This window comes from Epinephelus lanceolatus, chromosome 20 (genome assembly GCF_041903045.1).
Source record: "Epinephelus lanceolatus isolate andai-2023 chromosome 20, ASM4190304v1, whole genome shotgun sequence".
NCBI classification, from domain to species: Eukaryota; Metazoa; Chordata; class Actinopteri; order Perciformes; family Serranidae; genus Epinephelus; species Epinephelus lanceolatus.
In genome coordinates this window covers 23,590,550-23,614,591 of record NC_135753.1, presented here as the reverse complement: position 1 = coordinate 23,614,591, position 24,042 = coordinate 23,590,550, and the positions used below count along the sequence as shown (strand labels likewise).

Sequence of the window (24,042 nt, the reverse complement as noted above, 5' to 3'; positions counted from 1 at the left end):
GGTGGATGTTAGAGACGGGATGCATTCATGGATGAAAGCTATTATTTCACAAACACCCTTTCCTGTTTTTGTCTCTCCATCTTTTTTTAAAAACTTTGTCATACTCACAAACACACACATGTGCATGCACGCACGCACACGCACTCACACACCATTATTAAAAGCTGAGTAATCTATTCTTTATGGTCAATGCCTTCACATTGCTGAAAAAGAAGTCTTTTGAAGGGTATTGGAAACATTTCCCCCTGCAGGCACAGAGTTTAATGAACAGCCGCATTGGATTATAATTCACATCGCCCAAGTCTCTCAGTTTAAGTTGAGAGTTAATACTCTCATTCTTTACTTTCTCTTCGAGGGAGGAGACTGGTACTTGTTGAAACTGACAGCTTAAAAAGTCAAAGCTGTATTTCAGGCCCAAGATCTGTACAGTTAATCAGACAAGCTGAACAGCTTAATTGTGTCCTGTTGCTGGATTTATAATCCAATAATGACGATCACTTACGCCAGCATCTGCGTCTTTCTGTCCAGTATTTGATTTGTATTGTTGGCTGAAAGAAATACACTCAGAGGTCAGCTTTTCAAATACCAACAAAGTCTAAAGTTGTCTACTTGTGCTATGGTGTCCTTTTCCAAATTTCTTCCATCCAATACTTTGCTCTGTTTCTCCCTCTGTCATCCATCATCCCCTCGGTTCTCTCATCTCCCTTTGTTGGGTCTCTCTTTTTCTTTTTTCTGTTCCTGACATTCAGAAACAGCATTGCTGCGTCTGCGGTGTGTGCCTTCAATCTCAGTGCCATATCACAGGTTTTCAATGGGCCCTTCAAGTTCCAGGAGAACTCGCGGTCAGCGTGGCTACCCTACCCAAACCCCAACCCAGACTTTCAGGTAATATAACTGTACAAAAGAGCGCTGGTCTTTTTGTTTTTTTATTGAAAAGCAGAGAATCACCACAAACACTAAAGCAAGACAAATAGTGTCCAACCATGCTAGCTACTCTGTGAGGTGGTGAGTTATGCTAACATGCTGAAAATGTTTACCAGGTCTAATGTTTACCATGTTCACTGTCTTAGGTTAGGAATATAGCATGATAACATTTGCTAATTAGCACGATCACAAAGTACAACTAAGGCCGATGGGAGTGTCCTAACAAAGTGCTGGACAAACGAATTTAGTTACTCCAGTTGATCCTGTAGGGGGCATGAATATCTAACAAATTTCATGGCAGTCAGTCCCATACAGTAGTTGTCCTTTCATATTTTACAATCCAGTAAAAAACAAAAATGGCAATCTACAGTAAGCACCAGAGGAAAAGTCAGGGAATCACTAAAGTTCGTTGGTTTTGTCCTCTGGGGACCATGATTGACTTTGCTAAGAGATATTTCAGTCTGGACCATGATTTTGGACTGGCCAAAATGATTGAATGTGTAATGCCACATGCTGTAAACTAAAAGGGAGCAGCATTTTCACCTCCGAGCCAACTGCTAACTAACACCAGGGCAAGACTACACAGAACTCAACCAAACTGCTGACACACTGCGAGTTGAGAGAGTTACTGCCTCAAGCGAGGGAGTTCAAGTATCTTGTGGTCTTGTTCACGAGTAAGGGTAAAATAGAGCACGAGATAAATAGGCGGTATGGTGCGGCATCTGCAGTGATGCGGGCGCTGTGCCGGACTAACGTCATGAAGAAGGAGCTCAGCCGGAAGGTGACGCTTTTGATTTGCTGGTCTATCTAAGTCCCAACCCTCACCTATGGTCATGAGCTCTGGATAGTGACCTAAAGAATGAGATGACTGATAGAAGTGGCCAAAAAGAGTTTCCTCTGTGGGGTGGCTGGGCTCAGCCTCAGAGATAGGATAAGGAGCTCGGACATCCGGAGGGACCTCGGAGTAGAGCCGTTACTCTTTCGCTTCAAAAGTTAAAGTGGTTTAGGCATCTGGTGAGGATGCCCCCTGGGCACCTCCTGTTAGAGGTGTTCTTGGCAAGTCCCACTGGTAGGAGGCCCCGGGGTAGACCCAAAACATACTGGAGGGATCACATATCTCATTAGGACTGGGAACGCCTTGGGGTCCCCCAGGAGGAACTGGAAAGCTTTGCTGGGGGTGGGACATCTGGGGTGCTTTGCTTGGCCTGCTGCCCCTGCAACCCAGCTGCGGATAAGTGGATGAAAATGGATGGATGGATGGATGGATGCTGACACTCTGAGAGCCAGTCAAAATAACACAGCTTTTTCAGAATCTTTCATGTGGCATTGGCTTATTTTTTCTTTATAGCTTGCTTAGCTCATTTTTTAGTAAGACCATCAGTGTTGTCATTAGTTTTCACTGAAAACTTGCTAAATAACTAACATTAGATGTTACCAGTCCAAAAGATATGTTGCAAGTTCAGCATCAAACTTCATTTCTTTACTCAGCAAGAGCTTTTTTCAGCAGCAGAACGCCACCCCAAAATTTTCTCTTGTTTTGATTCTTTTTCTATTAATTCTTTACTATCGAACATGGTTCCTTGCTGGGAGTGGTTGGGATAGCGAAAAAAGGTTGCAAGGAGCTTCAGCAATGTTTGTGTTCGATGTGCCACTAACCCAAGACCCCAAGAACAGCGGCAAGCTTTGAAGCCAATTTTTCATCATGGCCAAATGTAGAATTTCAACTTCCTGGACCATCATGTGACGCCATGGGGCCCAGACAGACTGTTTCCCATAGACTAATACTGTGAAAGAGAGGTCTGTAAATCAATGGATACATTTTTTGAGAGTCACAACCCCACAAAATGACTCTTTACTGTCATGATTTGATCCAGTCAGTCGACTAAATCATTTTTGTCCTTACAGAAGTTAGCGAAGGGTAAAACCAAAAGTCTTTGCTGCCATGAGTCTATAGTGCGTGTGCACTGTGCATTTCATACCATGGCAATCAAGCTTTTTTGGCTTCATGTGCTACTGAGCACCTTTCATAGTAATGAACGGGGCTCTGCCTCCAATGCTGTCTCCAGTTTTCTTTATATATCCATGCTCTAACTGGGGACTGTAGCTCTACTTCTTCAGCCCCTCATGTTGGACTGAATGCAAATGGACTCTACATTATTACCTCTCAACATTCAAGTGGTATTACAAGACAGGACATGCCTGGGCTAGCTGGTTAGCATGCTCATTTCAGCTGATATCTCTGCACATAAAGCACAATTGTCTTTGACATCTCATCAACACTGTTTTCTCTTTTATTCTGTCGATAATGTTGGTTCAGTTTTTTAGGGTTCAAACCAAAATTCTGTCCATATCTCACACATTGCACCTGTAATGATCACTTGTCAATGCTTGAGGTGATTTAGACCCAACACACTGCCAAACAAAATGTGTGGCTGGGTGTGTGCCTAAGGAAATTTATGCATACAGTATATGTGTTCACCCTGATGAGCCTGTCTCAGAGTCCCGGCAAGCTCTTCACTCTCATTAATTTCCTCCCTCTTTCAATCATCCCTCTCTCTCTACTCATGAACAGACATATTACGACCGCTCGTTATAAAATCCAGTGATTTTTACAGTGGCACAATCATTCCTTTAAGATGTTTATAGCCTCACTCTGTGAACTGTAGTCCCTTTCTAATAAACTGTCCTTGTTTTGCACAAGTGGCACTTTATGTTTATACTCCATCCTTAAACTCAGAGGAGCAAACCAAGCAGTGCTGGGGCTCCTTGTCCCTATTTTAGGTGCCGCTCTCTATACTGATGACACAGAGAGAATGTTTTATTAGCCGAAGTGGCTCTCAGTTGTAACGGGCTTGGCAGATAGTGAGGGAGCTAATCCACGCACTGCTCCATAAGGGATTGAATTCCCTCTGAGTTTTGGCTGCCAATGGGGGACACGCGCCTCACTTCCACACGTGTTTCCCATCACGGGCCCTCGATCATGTTTCCGTCAAGCCAGCAGCTGCATGAGCATTCTGGATGGCTGCTATCGAGAAGTAACACACGCATTATCTATAATGACATGCCCATGCAGAAAAAAGTGGATGAAATGTTCATGCAGAAAAAGTGCTAGCTGTGACAGTTTGCCAGAAGAAGCACATACACATGAATCTGTAACTTAGAAAGCGTCTCACTGCCATCATACGTTCATATATCTACATGTCTGAAATTCACTTACCTTCAAGAAAACCAATTTCCTCTATCTGGCCAGTGCTGACCAGAGATTTATCCTGCTCAGCATACTGTAGGTACATCACAAGCGTTTCTGTATACCATAGGCTGTTATGAGGCTGTGGTCCTCAAGGATAAACCGGGATCAGTTCTTCCCTTCCACCTGCATCCCTCCACTTAAGCTCAGGCACAATCGCTGCTCCTCACCGCTGGACCGATGCACACTTTATCTAGGTTTCAGTGACATCTTCATCAAGCATTTGTCAATGTTGGAGGATTAGATTTACGAGCGCAGGATTTATGGCCTGCCTGTTTTTTTTTCACTCAGCCCTTTGTGCACATGCACCTACACACATGCAACATACACCTACGGGAGACAAGAACCTATAAAAGCCATGTACATATCTACTGTACACAAATACGCCCACTAAAATACGGGGTTGTTGATTGCCGCCATATAGGGATAATTATCACTGTGAACTCATCACTCAGCACACTCACTGGTCATTGATTGAGAGCTTAATTCCCCGTCTGTCTGCAGAGAAAATCCCCCCATTTATTTGAACCTCACGGATTGATCCTGCTGGGTTTATTCAGGCTATGAGTCATGTTCGTCGGGCGTTGGGAGCTAATACCGCCTCTGTGTTGTATAGGTTTTCTGTCACACTGTAATTGCTTACTGTACAAACGCAGTCATTGTTATGCTCCACATGTAGGAAATATGTTAAGTTTGAGCCTGAGCGAAATGCTGCTGGAGAGTTTTTTTATTTTAGATATTTCAAGTGCAGCAAACAAGAGTTGTTGGTTTTCTTTGCTTTCCTTTGAACGTTATGTATGACCATATGGAGTTGCCTGATATCGGACAGAATTGTCAATTCATCACACTCCGTTTCCATCTTCAGTCTGATATTGCTTTCACTTTTACCGATTTTCTGTTAGGAAGGATGATTTTGATTTTCCTGAACCAGTCAATGGAGACCAACGAATCATCCTGACTCTAATGCCATTTTAAGGGGCAGGTGATGTGCAGTGATGTGGGCGCTATGCCGGACCATCGTGGGGAAGAGGGAGCTGAGCCGGAAGGCGAAGCTTTCGATTTACTGGTCCTTCTACATCCCAACCCTCACCTATAGTCATGAGCTATGGGTAGTGACCGAACGAATGAGATCACGGATCCAGGAGGCCAAAATGAGCTTCCTCCACAGGATGGCTAGGCTCAGCCTTAGAGATAGGGTGAGGAGGTCGGACATCCAGAGGGAGCTCGGAGTAGAGCTGCTGCTGCTTCACGTCGAGTCACTTGAGGTAGTTCAGGCATCTGATTAGGATACCCCCAAGGTGCCTATTGTTAGAGGTGTTCTTGGCACGTCCCACTGGTAGGAGGCCCTGGGGCAGACCCAGAACACACTGGAGGGGTTTTATATCTCATCTGGCCAGGGAACGCCTTGGGGTCCCCCAGGAGGAGCCGGAAGGTGTTGCTGGTTAGAGGGACATCTGGGGTGCTTTGCTTGGTCCACTCAGTGATTATCAGAAAGCTGTGACTTTGATTACAATGCTAAATATATAAACATAAGTTGAAATGTGAGCTATATTTATGGCTTTACCTTGCTGTCAGACAGCCCTTTCCAACGGGGAACAGAAGCTTTTATCTTTGCGCTCTTCAAAGCCACCGAATCCATTGTTTCATTTGTTTGTTATTGTTGACTTTGTGAACTGAACTAATGTGGAGTCCACAGTAGCATGTGAGTTTATATGTAGCAGCTACATCATGCAGAAATTTACCTCATGTCACATGGGAAAATCTTTTCAGAAGGACTTGGGTGGCATCTTGGGTGACAGCTAAAACATACATATACTTACACCAAAATTTGGAATTTGGGTTAGAAAACATCAGGAACTCTACGGAAAAGCTACAGAAAGATATAAAAACAAAAGAAATGGAGCTGCCCTTTAAGGCCACACTGATGCATGCCATGCCAACATACTTGTTTTGCCAGGTTTTTAAGAGTTGGGCAGAGTGAGTGGAGTAAAACAAACTAAGAAGTTGGGCAATATAAAGAAGACATGTTGATAGCAGCATCTGTCTTGTCTATAGTGCTTGCCATTGTTGTTATTGCTCCTCACTTCTTGCACATCGCTTGAGGACGCTTGACAACAGCTTGAAAACAGTGATAGTCCCACCCCTGGTGCTAATTGGCTGATCGTTAGTCCCCCCGCAGCGCTCATTGGTGGTTTTTGATTTTTAACCAAGAAACCACTGCTTCATGGACTGATGCCAGACAATCAGTACGCTTGGTGGGGTGGATGGATTCCAATGTCTGGACCCAGGCAACATTTGGAGCCCAAACTGATAAAACATTATAATCAGATCTGACCGTGAGGCTGGAATTTTAAATGACCGGGGACGCATTTTAAACACAAGCCCATTTGGTGAAACCTGCTGTGATACTACCATATTTCTCAGAGGCACTTATCATCCTGGCAGAGCAGAGTGCCCTGATGATGAGCGGGACAGCTGAGTGTTGGATGGGCCCTCAGCCAAATGATGGTTCTGTCCCTCACCTTGACTGTACCAGGGAAATCACCACATCCATCTCTCCGTACATTCACAGATGTCATAGACCCTCACTGGTCAGCGCCTAACTTTGTCTCATGGTGGCAAAAATACAATCATGCAGACACTGAGACACTTTGGGATTCACTCACATGCAAGGACAGACCACAGAAGGAAACCTGAGACATATGTTATTTTACAGCCCTCACCACACACATACAGTACACACATGCTACAAGTTTTTGCCTGAAGCTGGAGGTACATTCGAGGCACATAAGCACATACACAGTGTTGCATTTTCCTGTCCTTCAGGGCTTTAATTTCCCATCTCCTGATGTGGCGAGGGTACTGATCCGTTGCCCATCCCGGGGAAGCCCACCATGATTCTCATCTGTCAGCCCAGGGAAGGCCAGGGATTGATCTGTATAAAGCGTCCACACTGTTGCTACTGTAGCTAGTCAGCAGGAACTAATCGCCACCCAAGGTCCAGTCTCAGCTTAGTATGCCGAGGCGGTGCATGGTTAGCCTGGAGCAAATCCGTGCAGTGCATCTGCGATACTATGTTCAAAACAAAAACAGTACCGGTTATTTGGGTTAGTGTAATTGTCAAGCATTGCTTATTTTTGTGTCCTCTGCTCTGTGCATTGGAGTAAGCCTATTCTTTGTGGATGGGGCCTCAATCCACAATCCTGACCCCAGTCAGGGACCTCTTTTACTGAGAAGGACATGCATGGTTAGCTTTACTCATCCAGCTCTGCCTCAGCTGGCCTGGCTTTGTGCCTCACTTGTCCCGTTGTGCTTGGTGGAAAAAAGGCTCCACATTCCCACCCTGAGCAGCATGAATATTGTCACTGTTCTGTGATTACAAGAATCCAATGGGTTTCTAAATGGTTTCTTTACTCTAGGAAGTACAAGGTACATTAAATACACACTCAAACTCAAAGTTCCAGTGTGAAGGACTTAGGGGGATATATTGGCAGAAATGAAATATAATGTAATAAGTATGTTTTCTAAAGTGTATAATCACCTGAAAATAAGAGTCATTGTGTTCTTGTTACCTTAGAATGAGCCATTTATATCTACATAGGGAGCGGGTCCTCGTCCACTGAGATCGCCATGTTGTACCCCCATGTTTCTACAGTAGCTTGGGACAGACAAACTAAACACTGGCTCTAGATAGGGTCATTCATGTTGTCGCATTTTTGCATCCGCCACTGTAGTAAGTAACCTCTTAGTGATGAGTTGTTTCGGAAAAACGTTTTTTGTTTGTTTGTTTGTTTGTTTTTTACGTCTAACTAATCAGTATTTTTACTGGTTTAAATCAGCAGTTTTATTTCTTTTGGAGAGAAATTCGGTTTGTGGTAAAAACCTCCTAATCGTCCGGATCAGGAAAAAGGTGAGCACACATCAGCAGGTGCCGGGCTAGCTGCCCATCTGTGACGTGCTGTAAGAGAAACACTGATTTGTAACATGAAACCGCTTCATTCGGTGTTTTTACAGGTTTTAATCACATGGGGTCTCATTTATAAAACAATGTGTAGGATCCATACTAAAAATATACGCACAGACAAAAGCCAAAAATGGCGTGCGCCACAAAAATGTTGGACTGTTTCTACATTCTGGTTTCCACCTCACTATCTGCGTCACCAGTTTCTCGTACCCAAAATGTTCCAAAGCATGGGTCAAAGTTTCTTCCATCAAGTCTCTTTTTATAGATCACAACTTTTGCGTGGGAAGTGGCGCATGCCTCTTTCAGGCCTTGTTTTGTGGGTACGCAGTGTTTAGAAATGAGACCCCTGGAAGAGATCTTTGCAGATAATTCGACTCCCAGTAGAAACCTCCTGAGCAATGAATACTGAAGGAATTCTAGCCAGGAGGAGTTTCAGCTAGTTGCAGTCTGTAATTCTCACCACTAGATGCCACTAATCCCCCACAACAAATAACACACTAGACCTTTAATCCCTCACATCTTATCTTGAGAAATGAAAACACCTGGAGGTACATGGCTGTCAGTGGACAGCTTCGAAAACATATGCTGTATATTTTTATTTTTTAATATGCTATCAGTGCTACAGCTGGTCGTGATAATAGAGCCTGCCTCTTATAGCAGTATGTATAATGCTGGTTGAAAAGCAGTTTTTCTAAATACCAAAGATTAATTATATTTTTGTTTCCCAGGAAAAAAGAAATTAACATATTCTTGATAAAAAAAAAGTTCCACAAAAATATGAACTATACTTCTGACTCTAATATTTCCCTCTTTTAACTCCCATTTGGAGACACTTCACTTTATTGAACTCCTTTCAATAAATGAAGTCTGGGAAATATCTTACATATGAGATATTTCACATTATCACCGAGTGCTGCGGCACTGCTTTGGTAGGAAAACTACTGGGGCAGGATGAGAAATTAGAGTCAACAATACCTGATAAAACCAAATTAATATGTGATGATGCAATCTACCCATTTATATGAGATACCTCTGTTATTGCAGCTGAGCTGTTTTCCAGGCAGGTCCTAATATTTTGGCTGCAAGTCATCTTGATACTTTGTCATTTGTTTGAAAGGTATAGCAGTATTTAGAGAATGCATTTTTTCCTTTAATATTATGAATAGCAACATCGAAGCTCTGAAGATGAAAACATTCTTCGCTTATTTTTTGGGATAAAGAAAAATGAGCAGTCAGAGACATTACTAATAGTACCAACAAAACTCACCAGCAATATATATGCATATGAGGAAAAATCTAATAAAAGAGCTAAGTACTTGCTCAGTCAAACATTCATTCAGTCGTCTTCCATCAGCCGCGGTGTATTGACTACAAAGCCTTAAGGTTGTGAGGATAGCGAACCATCACAACGAGGCGGCAATCGACTTTAAAGGCTTGTTCATTTAATCATTCAGTCCCTCTCTTTTCTCATCTCTGGTGGTACTTCTGGACAAAAATCTTAAGCATATTAACGTAGCTTTTCATCCCCAAAGAGCTCGGAGCTTTTATTAATGTAGTCAGTCAATCTTTTCCCTTTCTGTCCTCCCCACCTCCACAGTGCGGCACTATCGACTCTGGCTCCTACGTGAACCTGACTGAGAGAAACCTGCAGGATGCTCAGAAGTTTCTGCTGATGCACGAGGTGGTCCAACCCGTGGTTCCCGTGCCCTACTTCATGGAGGACAATGTGCGCTTCACTCATGTGGCGGTGGATGTGGTGCAGGGGAAAGACATGCTGTTCCACATCATTTACTTGGCGACTGGTAGGTTCTTGGCACTTTGTGTTTGCATTTTTCACAGATTTAACATGGGATGTCACATACTTCTGAGCACCAATCAGGATTTAGCAATACTGTATTCAAAATGCAAAGACAGTGGAGGGGTCGTTTGCTTTTGTTGCCAGCACTGTCAGTCAAATCTGATGAGATCACACCCACACAGTGTTTGAGCAGCAAATTATCATAGATTAGCATTTTTGGAGTGTTACACTCTTAATAAATATCATCTAACATATCTTTCCAAACTTAAGCTTTGAGAAGTATTTCACTGCTGGAAAGATGGTCTTTTATTAAAACTGGGCGTTTGGTTTTGCTCAAGAGGTAGAAAACCTGCAACTACAGGATTATCGTGCACCACACTGGACTAACAAGTGCTCCTCCTGGTGGGTGATGCAACGTGAGCTTGGCCGTTTTTCCAAAGGAAACAATATGTCAGCCAGCTGCTAACAAATGACCTTGAATTACAGTTAAACGCTAAGCAAAAATATGTAGATTGTCTTTAGAATTAGACAGCACCGTTTTTTTTTTTTTTTACTTTTACAGGGTCAAGTTGTGTTACATAACACATACCAGTGTGCATCTCTCCTCTCTCACACTCTCTGCACAGCTCCTCCCCACTCACTCACTCACTCACTCACTCACTCACTCACAAGTTCTCCATCAACACTCAGAGAGACACAGAGCTGCTCCTCTGTTTCATCTGTCTGTTCATTAGTCTACAGTAAGACATCGGTCTATATGTTGCATGTGCTACGCTAAATCAGTCTGTGATGAATGAAGTTACCACAGTAGGAGACATACAATACTGTCTGCGTTTTCCACTCCCACTTTTGGCCACGCAGAGTCAAGCCTTGCCACGCCGATTTGCGTTTCCAATGTGCAGTTAAGACGCGCCGTGCCACTCCAAGCTGTGCCAGAGATGGACCTTCTCTGGAGTAGGTCCAAAAGCCGGGCTGCCTGCCCGCAAGCGGGTAGCGGTGACGTCTCGCCGACTGCAGCCAGACAACCCTTAAAGGGATAGTGCACCCAAAAATGAAAATTCAGCTATTATCTACTCACCCTAATGCCAAGGGAGGCTCAGGTGAAGTTTTAGAGTCCTCACAACACTTGCGGAGATTCAAGGGGGGAGTGGGTAGCAGCACAACTCCACCTAATGCAGGCTGACGGCACAGTTAGAGGCCGTTAGAGCTACAGGCAACAATGAGGCTAAAAACAGAGTTCAGATGACGTTTTTCCAAACAACTTTTTATGTCGGGGCTTCAGGACACTTGGATCACTACAGACAAGCAGTATGGAGATATTTTGTGGTTTCAATTATGTGTTTATGGACATTTTAATCTGGGGCACCGTCAGCCTGCATTAGGTGGAGTTGTGTTGGTACCCCCTCTCCCCTGAGATCTCTGCAAGGGATGTGAGGACTCTAAAACTTCACCTGAGCCTCCCTCGGTATATGGGTGAGTAGATAATGGCTGAATTTTCATTTTTGGGTGCACTATCCCTTTAACGTGCCCCTTCTCCTCCACAAACAAGCTATGTGTGTTGAGTGACTCTATTCACCTATGTCTTCAGGAGACCAGAGAGAAAGACGTTTTTAAAAGTTTGCACCTTGCAACTGAACATGTAGCCCATTACATAGAAATTACCGATATGAATTTTTGTCCATATCACCCAGCCCTACGAAATAGGCAACGCAGTAACAGAATCTTTGTTCATATTTGATCAGCACTGCCTAGTTTTACTGTTTGATATTGTTTTTTTCAGCTTCCATTTTTACAATACAGGAAAATATAAAGTGCCTCCTTTTTGTTCACAAATTCTTGTATTACAGCCAAACAGATGGACAGAGATATTACTCTGTGGACATAGAAAAGAATACCTAGAAATAGGCAACATGGTATCAGATGCCAGGATTAAATTTGATTAGTATTGCCTAGTTTTGAGTTTGGTCTGCCTTTGAAAGAGAAAGACAGCGACAGAGGCGGCTCTCTCTTGATCTGATTCAAACTCTTTTTGTCGATGGTGCAGACGTACAAAAATGTGGAAGAGCAATCTATAGTTCAAGCAACAACCTTAAGCTGGTGAAAATTTGAGTTGAGAGATGAGCAGGGAGATCTGGGTGCTGGTAACATGGAGGGACATTTACCGCAGTCCATTTACACGTAATACCCTACATTGTAATGATACAGAGCTGGTTGAAAATTCACAAAGTGTCACTTTAATTATTGTTTATATTGTCATGAATATTCATTGTTTTTGATAAATACTTAACAAGTTTTTAGTGGCTTTAAACCTTTTGAAGTGCAGTCTCTGCACCTAAATAAAGGGCCTATAAGAGGAACAATGAAACTATAGATGTATCTTCTGACGAGGCATCAAAGCTTCGTCTTCCAACCCAAGTTTGATCATTCTCTCCCTCCATATGTCCTCCATATGCACTGACAGAACACACTCCACACATCACTCCCATGCAGTCCCTCACCAGGAGATCGTAGACACCATGCAACAGCCCACAGTCATGTGTCAAAAGCAAACAGACGGGTAATTAATAACACCCGTACAGCTCTGATTTAACCCTTACAGTTATCCCTGTCTGAACTGCATGGCACCACCTGCTTATCAGTTGACTGTTTGATCACACTGGTGTGACAATATGCGATCTGAGACTTGGCAAAGTGCTGAAAACAGTATCAGCGAGACACCACGGGCGTTTGGTGTCTGTTCTGTATTATGATACAACATAATATGGATTATGAACCGATGCACTGAACAGAATTGAACGTAGTGACCCACTTCACTGTGCTAATGTACCATAGCCCCACTGGGAAATGTCAACACGATCTTCCTGTTGTTAGTCTGTGTTATTTTAGGATATCACACATGCAAGCACACACTGTCTTTTTCACACACACACACACACACACACACACACACACACAAAACCTGTTCCAGTTCACTGGCTCTATGCTTGGCATCTCCCTCAAAAACTCCCCTCTCATTGTTTGCATGGGGCTGTGATCAATGTAGCGTTGGACCAGAGCTGCCCACACTGCAAGTTCCCCAGACACTAACCAGACGCTAATGAAAACATCTGAAACCCTGCCAAGGCCATTGGGTAGCACACATACTGTACCTAATCACATGCTATTATTAACGCTTAAACGCACCATGCTGACTGGGGCTGTTGTGGAAAACCTGATGGCTCCAACTGGGAGTCCAATGACGTCAAGGTGTAGGGTTCTTTTATTCAAACATGTGGCTTGCAGCAAATTTTCCCCTTCCTTGTTATTCAGCCCTCATTAGCAATTTCAGCCCTGCAGCAGCATTTTCCCTCCTGCAGTTAACGTGAACAGAATTCAGTTTAATGCAAAAAAAATTCCTGGAAGTTCTTGTTTCACCAAAGTACAAGTGCAGTTGTGGGGCGGAGAGTTAGTGAAGATTTGTGCCTTGAGAGAAAAAACAAATTACTTAATACATTTCATTGAAAACATAATTAAATTAGTAATTATTCCAACACATGTAGGATTAGAAAAGGAGATATTATAGGATAAGATGAGCCTGTATTGTGTTGCAGCAGCACAAAGACAGAGAACTGCGACTAAAAACAGAAACAATTATAGAATAAACATAATAATGTAATGTAATATTGAACTTACGTGTTGGCGTAATGTGATACCAATGACTACATGGTTAAACAAGCATACAGACTACACTTTGGAGGTTAGCATCAACAACTGTCTTAACGTTAGCCTCGGTTAGCACACATCTTTGCAGAGGTCTCGTCCTCACAGTGAAGCTTCAGGGCTCACACACCCTCAAACTGTGAGCAACACCAGGTGATTCTTGAATAAGCTGGACAGTTGCTAACATTAGCAAACTAGCTAAGAACCCCAACGTGTAATTAAGACAACTTTGGAGTCACCAGGAGCCTCTTGTGGCGATGGCTAGTAGTTTTTGGGCCATGCTAGCACTTTCCGGACGGGTCTGAATGCACAGAGACCCAAACTGATACCAGCCCCCTATCAAATTAGGAGACAAGTGGATCCCCAAATTGTCAACGTACTGACCTTGAAATAGTAATCACATTACTGTTACACCTTTTTTAGTAGTGTTTTACTGCCTTACACTACTTAAACTTGACAATATTTAAAGGGATAGTCCACCCCAAAATTAAAAATACATGTTTTCACTCCTACCTGTGGTGCTGTTTAACAGTCTTAACTGTTTTGCTGTGGGTTGCAGAGTGCTGGAGATATATAATGATGAGATGTCGGCCTCATCAGACTCACAAAAACACCAGTTCCTTATTTTGGAGAGAATTCACTTGGAAATAAACATGAGCTACTTCTTGACCCCAGAGATGATCTGAAAATATAAGAGACCAGTGTAGGAGGAACTGTGGAGAAAATCATGCAAACTATTTACATATTTCCTACTCGTGTACAGTATTAAAAACATATTGGAAGTGTTTACATTGATTGAAGAGATTTTTTTTTTTTTTTTTTTTTAAAAACCCTCCGTATTTAAAAGCAGAGCATGTTATTTTGGGTAAACCTCAACTACTCTTAGTCAAGATGAAAAATACCTATTCGGAATCTTGAGAATCACAGCACTGAAACGGATAACCAAAGGGTGGAAAAAACTAACCCCACAGATTTAATAAAATGGGAAAGTATTATTCAATAGGTAAAATTCATGGCTTATGTGTTTGAGAAAACGTGGCTTATGGAAGATGGGAGACTGTAACTGCACTGCCATCAGTGTGTAAAATGTGTACAGTGTGTGAGCTATTAGAACTTATTAGTTATTATCTTCGACCAGTAGTTAGCCCACATCTCTTCAACTGTTAGTTTTTTTCTCCCTGTTTTTCTCCATCATTATTATACTGTGAATGTATTGGTTGTTTTTTATCTTTTATATTTTTCTTTATTTTCCCTTTAACTCTGACCGAACATTTTCTTTGTAATGAGTTGTAAACTAAATAGCAAATATGCTGTATATATGAAATGGCTTGAAAAAATAAAGTATAAAAACAGAACTGCATTCCTCCAACTGTACCACTGTGCAGAAGGAAATGTACATCTACTCATGAGCGAGAGGCTCGTACCTGTGAGCTTGAGATGTTCGTTCAATGTATTCTTGTAGAACACTTTGTACAATATCTACGTAAATGCACCCAAAACGGGTCATATGAAATCATATGAAGTAGCGCCCTGCGAATGACGTTACATCCTTAAAGGAAATTTACGTAATTAACATAAAGTTATGAAGGTCAGGTTTAGGCAAGTAAAGTTACTATGGTTAGGTTAAGTAACAACATAAACATGGTGAGAACCTAACTAATAATGACTGAAACTTACTTACAGTTCACACGGTCTCCTGGGGAAAGTTACGGGAAAAGTCTTGTGTTTTGTGACCCATCCACCGCCCCAACCTGCCTCCTAATTAGTCTGCTCGGGACTGCTTCCGTCTTCACTCTTGTCATATTGGTCACATGATTGCAGTCTTTCAAAATATGTGGGTTCAACACGAATTACTGGCTAATCATTAAGTGGGATGTTAGCGAATTTTGGTGCCAAGTTCAGCCTGAAACATTGGAGGCGGTATAGCTCAGTGGTGCCAGGTGAGCAACCAGTAGATGCACACTTCCTTTTGCGTGGTGATCCGGTTGGTGAGTGTAGGTCAGTCGAAAGAAAGTAGTTCCTATGTGAAGCTGCTCACAACAAGGTCTATGGATCACCTTGGGTGATCCAAGACATAGCTGTTGAGTTTTAAATCTATTTTTTTGGCGCTTTGAGCACCACAAGCTGAGTGCCATCTAGTTATATTCTGGAGAAGGCAGACACCCCCACGGCTGATATCTCCAACACTTGACACCTCACACCAAAACAATATAGATTGATTAATAGCACTACAGGTAAGAGGAAAAATATGTACCTTGGATTTTAGGGTGAACTTACCCTTTACAGCAACTTTTACAATCCTTACTTTGAAACTATGTATTAGCAATTCACCCTTCTTCCCTCGGCATCACTGTGCACCTAATTACTTTTTCTTCACCCAGGGGATTGCATGTATAATAGATGATGTTTGTTTTAGCTCTCCCAAAAGAAAAGTGCCTGCAACTTCATCTCACAGGGCCTACCTTACATAAAATAAAGGTCGGGACAATGACATGGGTTTCCACTCTCTTCTCTCTCAGAACTACAAAGCAGTTCCTTCCCTTGGAATATCCCCTCAAAGAAAAGTAGGCCAAAAATCATGTATTCAGGTGCCATACAAGACCAATTCCCGGGTTGCATCGACAGCACTGCATGTTGATGGCGCAACCAAGCTTGGCACACCAGCCGCCACCAGTCTTTTTGACAGTGTTATTTCAGAGCCTCTCTGTTAGGATTTGATGGTTGTGTAGTTCACACTGAGTTCACGTTGGCTCGTGTGCAGTTTTCTTCCAAGATATATATATTTGTTGTTCTTCCCTCATCAAACTCTGCTAGTCTTACCCTGCCTCTCCTTTCTTTCCACTACTTCACCTTCTCTCGTGCAGATAAACAGCCGCCTTCCTCTTTGTGACCAAATCCTTTCTTTCCCCGCTCTCTTTCTCTTCCAGATTACGGTACTATCAGAAAAGTGCTCTCCCCTCTCAATCAGTCCACGGGGAGCTGCCTATTGGAGGAGATCGAGCTGTTCCCGCCCAGGAAGAGGCAGCCGATCCGAAGCCTGCTGATCCTGCACAGCCGCAGCGAGCTTTATGTGGGTGTACGAGACCAGGTCATCAAGATCCCGCTTAAGAGATGCAGCTACCACAAGAGCAGAGAGTGAGTACAGGCACAAGCGGGCGTTGGTAATCTCAGTGGAAACTGTCAAAAGCAAATATGTACACATAGAAGTTTTGAAGCTCTCTCTTTCATAAGATCCTCTTTATCTTGGAGGGCCAGGCCTGTGTGTTGGTCAGGGCCCTATGCTGAGATTTAAAACCCTTTAAATCAGCTTTTGTCTGAGCCACTGGAGGTGCCCAGGGCTGCCCTCTGTCTGTCTCACTGTCTTCCTCTCATCATCGAACCGTGCGTTTTCCTGCCTCACGCGCATGGCTCTATTGCAGCCCTGTGTGCACGCGCGCGCGTGTGTGTTTAGCAGATATATTGAGTTTCTGTCCGTCTAGAAGACGCTCCATCAAGGCATAAATATTGGCAAAGAAAAACCAGAGACAGAGACCGGGGTGTGAAGACTCACCACAAGATTGGGATCCCATCCCTCATCGCACGCAGCAAAAAGGAATCACACCTGCATTCCTTATCTGTCGCACAATGAGCTGTTATTGGAACGCACAGAGGAGTTAAGGCTTCGTATTACAGCTGTGGCTCTGTGATATATGCTGCAGCCATTACGGCACTTCATCACCTCTTTTGCGGTTTTGCTTTTTTTTTTTTGTTATTTTGTTTTTAAGAGCGTGGGAGAGTCGGAACAAACAAAACAGATAAAAGAAATAAAAATCATGAACACAGACTGGCAGCTACAGTACAGGGGGAGTTACTGGGTTCATCACTGACATTTCTTTGAGGTGTACTTGACTGAAATATTAGAAGGCTGCCTCTCTGTTTGGATGTGTGTGTGCTGCGTGGTTCACTGATGGGTGGTGTACAATCAGCAAGACCCTTAAGGCCCTCTGAAAGACAGGTATTATCTTGTTCCCTATCCCTTTCATTTGCTGCTGCCGTCACCCCTGGTATCCTTGTCCGTACACATGCAGCCTGTCACTCTCTGCGTTTTTTGTTAGCCACCCAGACGCTACGTCAGCCACCCTCTGTGTGTGTGCGCGAGCGAGCACAAGCATTTGCCTTTCTGCATTTTCACACAGACGGATGCATATGATCTCGTGCCCTTGCACTGGTTTGTGTGTCTGCGCTTCATTGTTATGAAACCCACGGACAACTTTGGTTACATATCACCAGGGGCATGTCAGGCTCCGTTGACGCTTGTGGCATGGAGATATGTCATTGTGCTGTCACCGCAGACTTGTATTTGCATGAAAAGAGTAACATCAGGCTTTTTATTGCACTCAATAAAGTACCTGAAGCAGATACGGCAAAGACAGATCCTGCTATCTTTGCCACAGTATCCTCACAGTGAATATTTGTTGGGCTGATAAGCTGTTTGAGTCAGAATGCGTGTGTGTGTGTGTACGCGGACATGAAACTATAATCCCGGTGCTTGGCTGGAGATTACCTGAGAAATCAGTCAGCACATTGTGTTAAGATGTAATTTTAGGATGCTGATGCAATGTAAGCATTGTAGAGCATCGCAATACTCTTATTAACATTTTCCCCCTGCGTTGCTTATCTCTCCCCTCTTCTCTGTCACTTGAAAAGCGTCTCCTCTTCCTCTCCTCTATGTTAATTTTCTTTGCACTTCTACACCTCTACACAATCTCTTCCCTGCTGTTTCCCCAGCTCTCCTTTGCCACTTCTTTCTTCCCATCTTATCGCTTCCATTTCATATTTTTCCATCCATCATTTCTCGCACCACCTTATCTCCCAGCTTCCCCCATGATCTGCCTTCTTTGTCTCAACCTGATGTTAGATTTCATGTCCTGTCACAAAGCAGAGTGCTCTGTGCTCGCATGTGACTGGTTATTAAAAGCCCATTAAAGTGAACTTTATTGTCCTTCCAGAGCCTGTGTGGGAGCGAGGGACCCGTACTGTGGCTGGGACCTGTTATTGAAGAAATGTACCACGCTGGAGGAGAGTGTCAGGATGAGCCAATGGGAGCAGAGCATCTCAAAATGTCCCGTGAGTATCAAAGCACCGCTGCTTCATTTGTTCGTACGTCACTGCTGCAGTTGACTCGCTTGTTACTTTCTTCCTTTGCTGCCTTTACTTTAGAAGTTTTTTTGAAAACACAATTATCCTTACCCGCCCTCCGTGGTCGCTCTCCTCTCCACATGAATTTAATACTAACATTCATAGTTGCTCCTCTCCTTTGAGCGCCACAGCCTGTTCTGTATTCTCTCCATACACTCACAACTTACAAGCAACATCCCCTAAAACCAGCTGGAGAAACATACATCTTCGCCAAAGAAAAGCATCTTGGGACTGAGCAACTTGACTTGAAGGGAGCGACGTGTACCGCGGGAATGATCCAGAGCGCTGCCTCAATCACTCACCTCTGACTGCTTGTTCATTAGAAAAACAGCTCTTCCATTTATTTTAACGTGAACCAAATTTGGGAGCAGTATTAGGGGGGCGGTAAGCCTATCAATTCCAGCAAAGCTCTGCCTCTCTTTTTTTTTTTTTTTTTTTAAGCATTTCACAGACATCATTTTCAAGCCAGTCACAGCGGAGAGTGCTGTGTGCTTCCGTGCCCTTTTATGTGGCTTCATGTTCAGAGGAATATTTGGCAGTCAAGCCACTGAGCACCCAGTGGCATCTGTCAGCAGAGCTGTGGCAGAAACTTGGCTAACAGTGCATTCTCATATGCATTCAGATATACAGTACACATGGACACACAATCATGCATGCATATGCATATGCAGGCACACACGTTAGAATTTCGCCAGTCACCACCGGCTGCAACTCAACATTTTTTCTCATGCTGGAGGCTAAAGCTAATCAGAGTCTTTCTGGAGGCATTACTACATCAAACATAGTCATACTTTCATTTAAGCCATCTCAACCTGAATCTAGTTACCTTATGACGGCCATAAACAAAACTACTTTTCACTGTCGCTGTGTCAGAATAAAATCATGAAAGTTTTATCTGAGTTGATGCATGCTCCTGTAATCTCTATTCCTTGGCATAAAGTGGTGATAAAACTCTGTCTGAGCTGCCTTAAATCAGCCTTTTTCTCTCGTCTTGATGTTACCGCGAAATCAAACATGTTTAATTTTTAATTTATTATCTTGTTTCATGAACATACTACTGTTCCCTCCAGCACCAAACTACAGCAAACTAGGTGGATATTAAACATGGAGGGGACTCGGTGAAGGCAAGAACATGTACAAGTCTGCGATCTCTTGGATTCTGGAAAAGCAGGAAATCCTCATTTATGAAACAGTTTGCCTCTCATTCCCACAGTCTCCTCCGACTAAAATAGCACAGCTACATACCCTACAGAGCTGCTAGTGAGTGAAGGTAACAATATCCAAATGTAAAGTTTGTCTGCATATACAGTTTATCTTTATGGGTTATATTGGTGCCAAATTGACAATACAAGGAATTGTTAATATGCAGTGTTGGGCACTACAAATGGCGCTGTTACTAACTTAACTGCATCTCTCAGTAGCGTGGTGGTGACGTCACTACTTTCTTCGTCAAATAGCTTTTCAGTAAATAAAAGAAAGGATAATAAAACTGAGGATAAGTAATGTGATTGGCGCCAGCGCCACTGAGGCATTTAGACGAGGGGAAGCACTTCCACATCACACATGAATCCTTTAGTTTCTTCTGCTTGCTGCTTCGCTATTGAAGTAATCCTGGCAAGACCCACCCTACTCTGCCTCTGACTGGCTACACTGCACTTGTTGATGCATCTGTCACGTGTCTTGCCCATAGACTGTATTTGTTTAGTGGATTTGCAGTAGACACCAGCGAAACAGACACAACAAGGGCAAAGAAAAGAGCTGAGAGACAGATAACAGTGTTAAGAAGGAAGGGAGGAGAGAAAGATTTTTTTCAGGACATGTTCCTGTTCTGATGCCCCCCCCCCCCCCAAAAAGAAATGATTTATTTAGCTCTGTTATTATTATTGTTTATATTACTGTCTTTTATTTATTATAGTTTTATTCACTGAAAAAATATCACAAAGTCATCAAAAAGAAAAGAAGAAAGTTCTAATTTAAGTCTGTTATTGTATAATAAACAGTTCAACTGAACATTTCTTTGCCTGCCTATTTGTTTGACTGACAGTTTTTCTTATCACTGAGATAACACTGATTTGACAAAGTGGAAAAAAAAATAAAAGTAGCTTTGCAAGTAGAAAGCTACTTTTGCCATTTTCTTGTAGCTTAGCTTGCTACATTTTTCGAGTAGCTTGCCCAACACTGTTAATATGTGATAAAAAGGGAGTTTGGCGGTATATTGTCTCACATTGTCTCATATTGATCTCACAAGATCTCACTTGCAAATAGTGAAAATCCCAAGTCTTTGCAAAATCTTTGTCTGACTAAAAACTCACATTGTTTTTACATGTTAGAAGGTCTCAGATTTTAGTCTTTAAAAAGTTTTTCTTTAACTCTTCTAGTGTATGGTAGGTGTTAGCTGTTCTGCTGCTTATAGTACAAATTTTAAAGGAATAGCATTTTGGGAAAATGCTTATTCATTCTGTTGCCAAAATTTAGACGAGATCGATGCCACTCTCATGTCTGTATGGTAAATATGAAGCTGGAGCTAGGAGACAGTTAGCTTAGCTTAGCTACGGCCAATTTAGAGTCACCACTTAACCTGCATGTCTTTGGACTGTGGGAGGAAGCTGGAGTGCCCAGAGAAAACCCACGCTGACACAGGGAGAACATGCACACTCGATCGAACCAGGAACCCTCTTGCTGTGAGGCAACGGTGCTAACCACTGCATCTCTGTGCCACCTGGCCGGGAAGTCACTGCTCATAAAAAATTTCCCATAAAACTCTTAATTTTTCCTCTTGTACGGAGTAAAGAAACAATATATTCAGCTTCAGAGGTGCTTGTGGGTGTTTCACACTGCTGTCCAGTCGTGCTAAGCTAAGCTAACTGTCTCAAAGGTATCACTTTAAGGATTAAATCAAAGATAATGTCCATGTTTTCAGCAGCAGTGAAGCCACAAACTTTAGTTTTGATGTATTTTCATTTAGCCACATACCACTGCCCACACCAGTAATGGAATATGTATTTACTCACTTAACCTTGGTCTAACCAGGTCCAATCCATTTAGAGCGAGCATGAATTAACTCTGGCAGTAATAACTTTGTATGCCGACAGAGAAATATGGCTTTACAATAGATCGTGTGAAGCCAGGCCAGAAGGGGAGAATTGTCGGCTCGCAGCGACTCAATGCCAAACCGTGAAAACTGAAAAACACGAAGCAGTCTTTGTATCACAGTTTCTCTTTCACTCCCTATGAGTCCATTAACAGTTTTGGAAATGGCTAAACTGGCTGAATGTCTGCTCCCTTGCTTTCTTCTGCAAAGCGGCAGCGTGGAGCTGGAGGCCAGTTCAGGTTCTGCACGCTCAGTGGTGTTGTGTAGGCAGAGGCAGGAGTTATACTTTACCAACTTATTCACAAACGCCATCTGGCACCACAGCTTCACGTCTATATGAAAACAAGCAGAAATTAGTCTCCTTGTAGTTTTAGGGAAGGTGCGAGTCTGTATGTTTCCACTCACAGAAAATGGAAATTTGTGCTCAGTAAATGTTTTTGTGAGGAGCCCACTTTGCCGAAAACTAATTTTAATCAACCCCCACTCCAAAAACATGATGTTACAGTATTCTTTAGAATAAAAAAGGAGACAGCTGTTGTAATTTCAGCTTGTGAAAGAGAAATTACTTTTACTCTTACAAGCCACATTAAACATGAGTGCTTTTCATCATCCTTCAGACTTGATCTATCATCCTGTGTCTGGTGTCCTTTCATTTCTGTGTTCCTATTTTTATGAAACAAATTACCAATGTACTTTTCTCAGCAGGAAAAAGAATTCTTTATGTGTTTTTGTATATTTTTGTTCAGCTTTTAGGGGCAAATACGGAGCATAGAATAGATGTCGTATACATGTGCTATATGATTTATAGCCCCAGCTGTAAATGATTGGTGAAAGAGATGCGATATTGTCTGCCTCTTTCTAGTTGTTTGCTTTCTAGGCAGCGCGTTGATGCAAATGTTGTCTGTCTTAGCCAAGCATCCCCCATTTAGGCACGCGGCAGAGTTCAATTACCACAAAGAGCGCGGGGCAGATGTTATTTCTGCTTCTGCCAAAGCAGCTGATGATCACGCTCCCTTTTCTCCGTGTATGAAAGAGTTCTTTGCATTTTTAAATCACCCTGAAATGTAGCAGCGACATGGCTCATATCATCTGCAGCGCTGGATCTCACACCGGTGCGTTTTTGCATTTAGCTCGTGTGCTCAGGACATCACTCGTAATTCATAGCTCCTGTAATATCTGAGCCTTCCTGTTTCATTCTGTTTTGCTTTAGATGTCTATTTATGCTGCCACTTTTATTTCCTCATATTTCTGTCCTTTGAATGTGTCCATTCACGGCTTTGCCTTTCTGAATCTCTCTCTTTTGCTGTTTTGGAATCTCATCATATCCAGAGACAATTTCCATATATCTTCCTCGTGTTTACAGCACATTTTTGTCCGTATAACTGCACAATTTTGGGTGTGCTGTATGTGATGTAATGCCGTTATTTTTGCATCTATCTGAGGAAAATTGATTTCTGTTTGCATCCACCGTAGCCGTGGGCTGTGTCTCCCGGAGCAATACATCCCTGAGAGCATCAGTGTAATGCAATGACCAGTTTCTCAGAAAGGCCATTAACTCTCAAATGTTTTATTTTTGGCCCTTTTCATCACTAACAGATCCGTAATGTGACTGTTGATGGAGGCTTTGGCGCCTGGTCAGGCTGGTCCATGTGTAGTCATAACGACGGAGGCAGCGCCGGGTCCTGCCTGTGTCGCACACGCGCCTGTGATAGCCCCGCCCCTCAGTGTGGTGGCCAGCATTGCTACGGTATCAGCGTGGAGGTTGCCAACTGCTCCAGGTACACTCTTTGTTGATACACCGGCTCACGTCTGTAAATCTTTGATCTCTTTGTCTCCAGTCGATGAATATGTATGCACCTATCTCCATAACAGAGAGGGTGACAAAGAGGTAAGGGGATAAGTGTAAAAAATATTATTAATTAATTTCCTGTATCCTCACACCTCCTCAGTAATCCATACACAAAAAATTGTTTCCTTTTCAGTTTGGGTTAAAAGGTGTTGATTGGCTGTTGTTATTTTCACCCTCTCAGCTTTCTTATAACTGATTTTATTAACACTCTCAGAGTTCAGATTAACTGAGATGGTGCAGCTGTGCATAAAACATATCCTTACATGGAAGATAAGTGTTAGTTGATGATGAG

At 42.8% G+C, this 24,042-nt stretch overlaps 1 protein-coding gene across 2 annotated transcripts in view; it reads left to right on the top strand.

The window, feature by feature from the left end:
• Positions 1 to 24,042, top strand: part of sema5a (sema domain, seven thrombospondin repeats (type 1 and type 1-like), transmembrane domain (TM) and short cytoplasmic domain, (semaphorin) 5A) — a 186,454-nt gene that overhangs the window by 105,003 nt on the left and 57,409 nt on the right. For both annotated transcript variants that reach the window (XR_004502365.2, XM_033639177.2), the window contains exons 9-13: positions 750 to 885; positions 9,733 to 9,937; positions 16,560 to 16,767; positions 18,621 to 18,738; positions 23,498 to 23,679. Coding sequence is in view for 1 of the 2 variants with exons in the window: in XM_033639177.2 (XP_033495068.1) it covers positions 750 to 885; positions 9,733 to 9,937; positions 16,560 to 16,767; positions 18,621 to 18,738; positions 23,498 to 23,679 (849 nt within the window). In the remaining variant the exon portion in view is untranslated. The remainder of the gene's footprint in view (positions 1 to 749; positions 886 to 9,732; positions 9,938 to 16,559; positions 16,768 to 18,620; positions 18,739 to 23,497; positions 23,680 to 24,042) is intronic.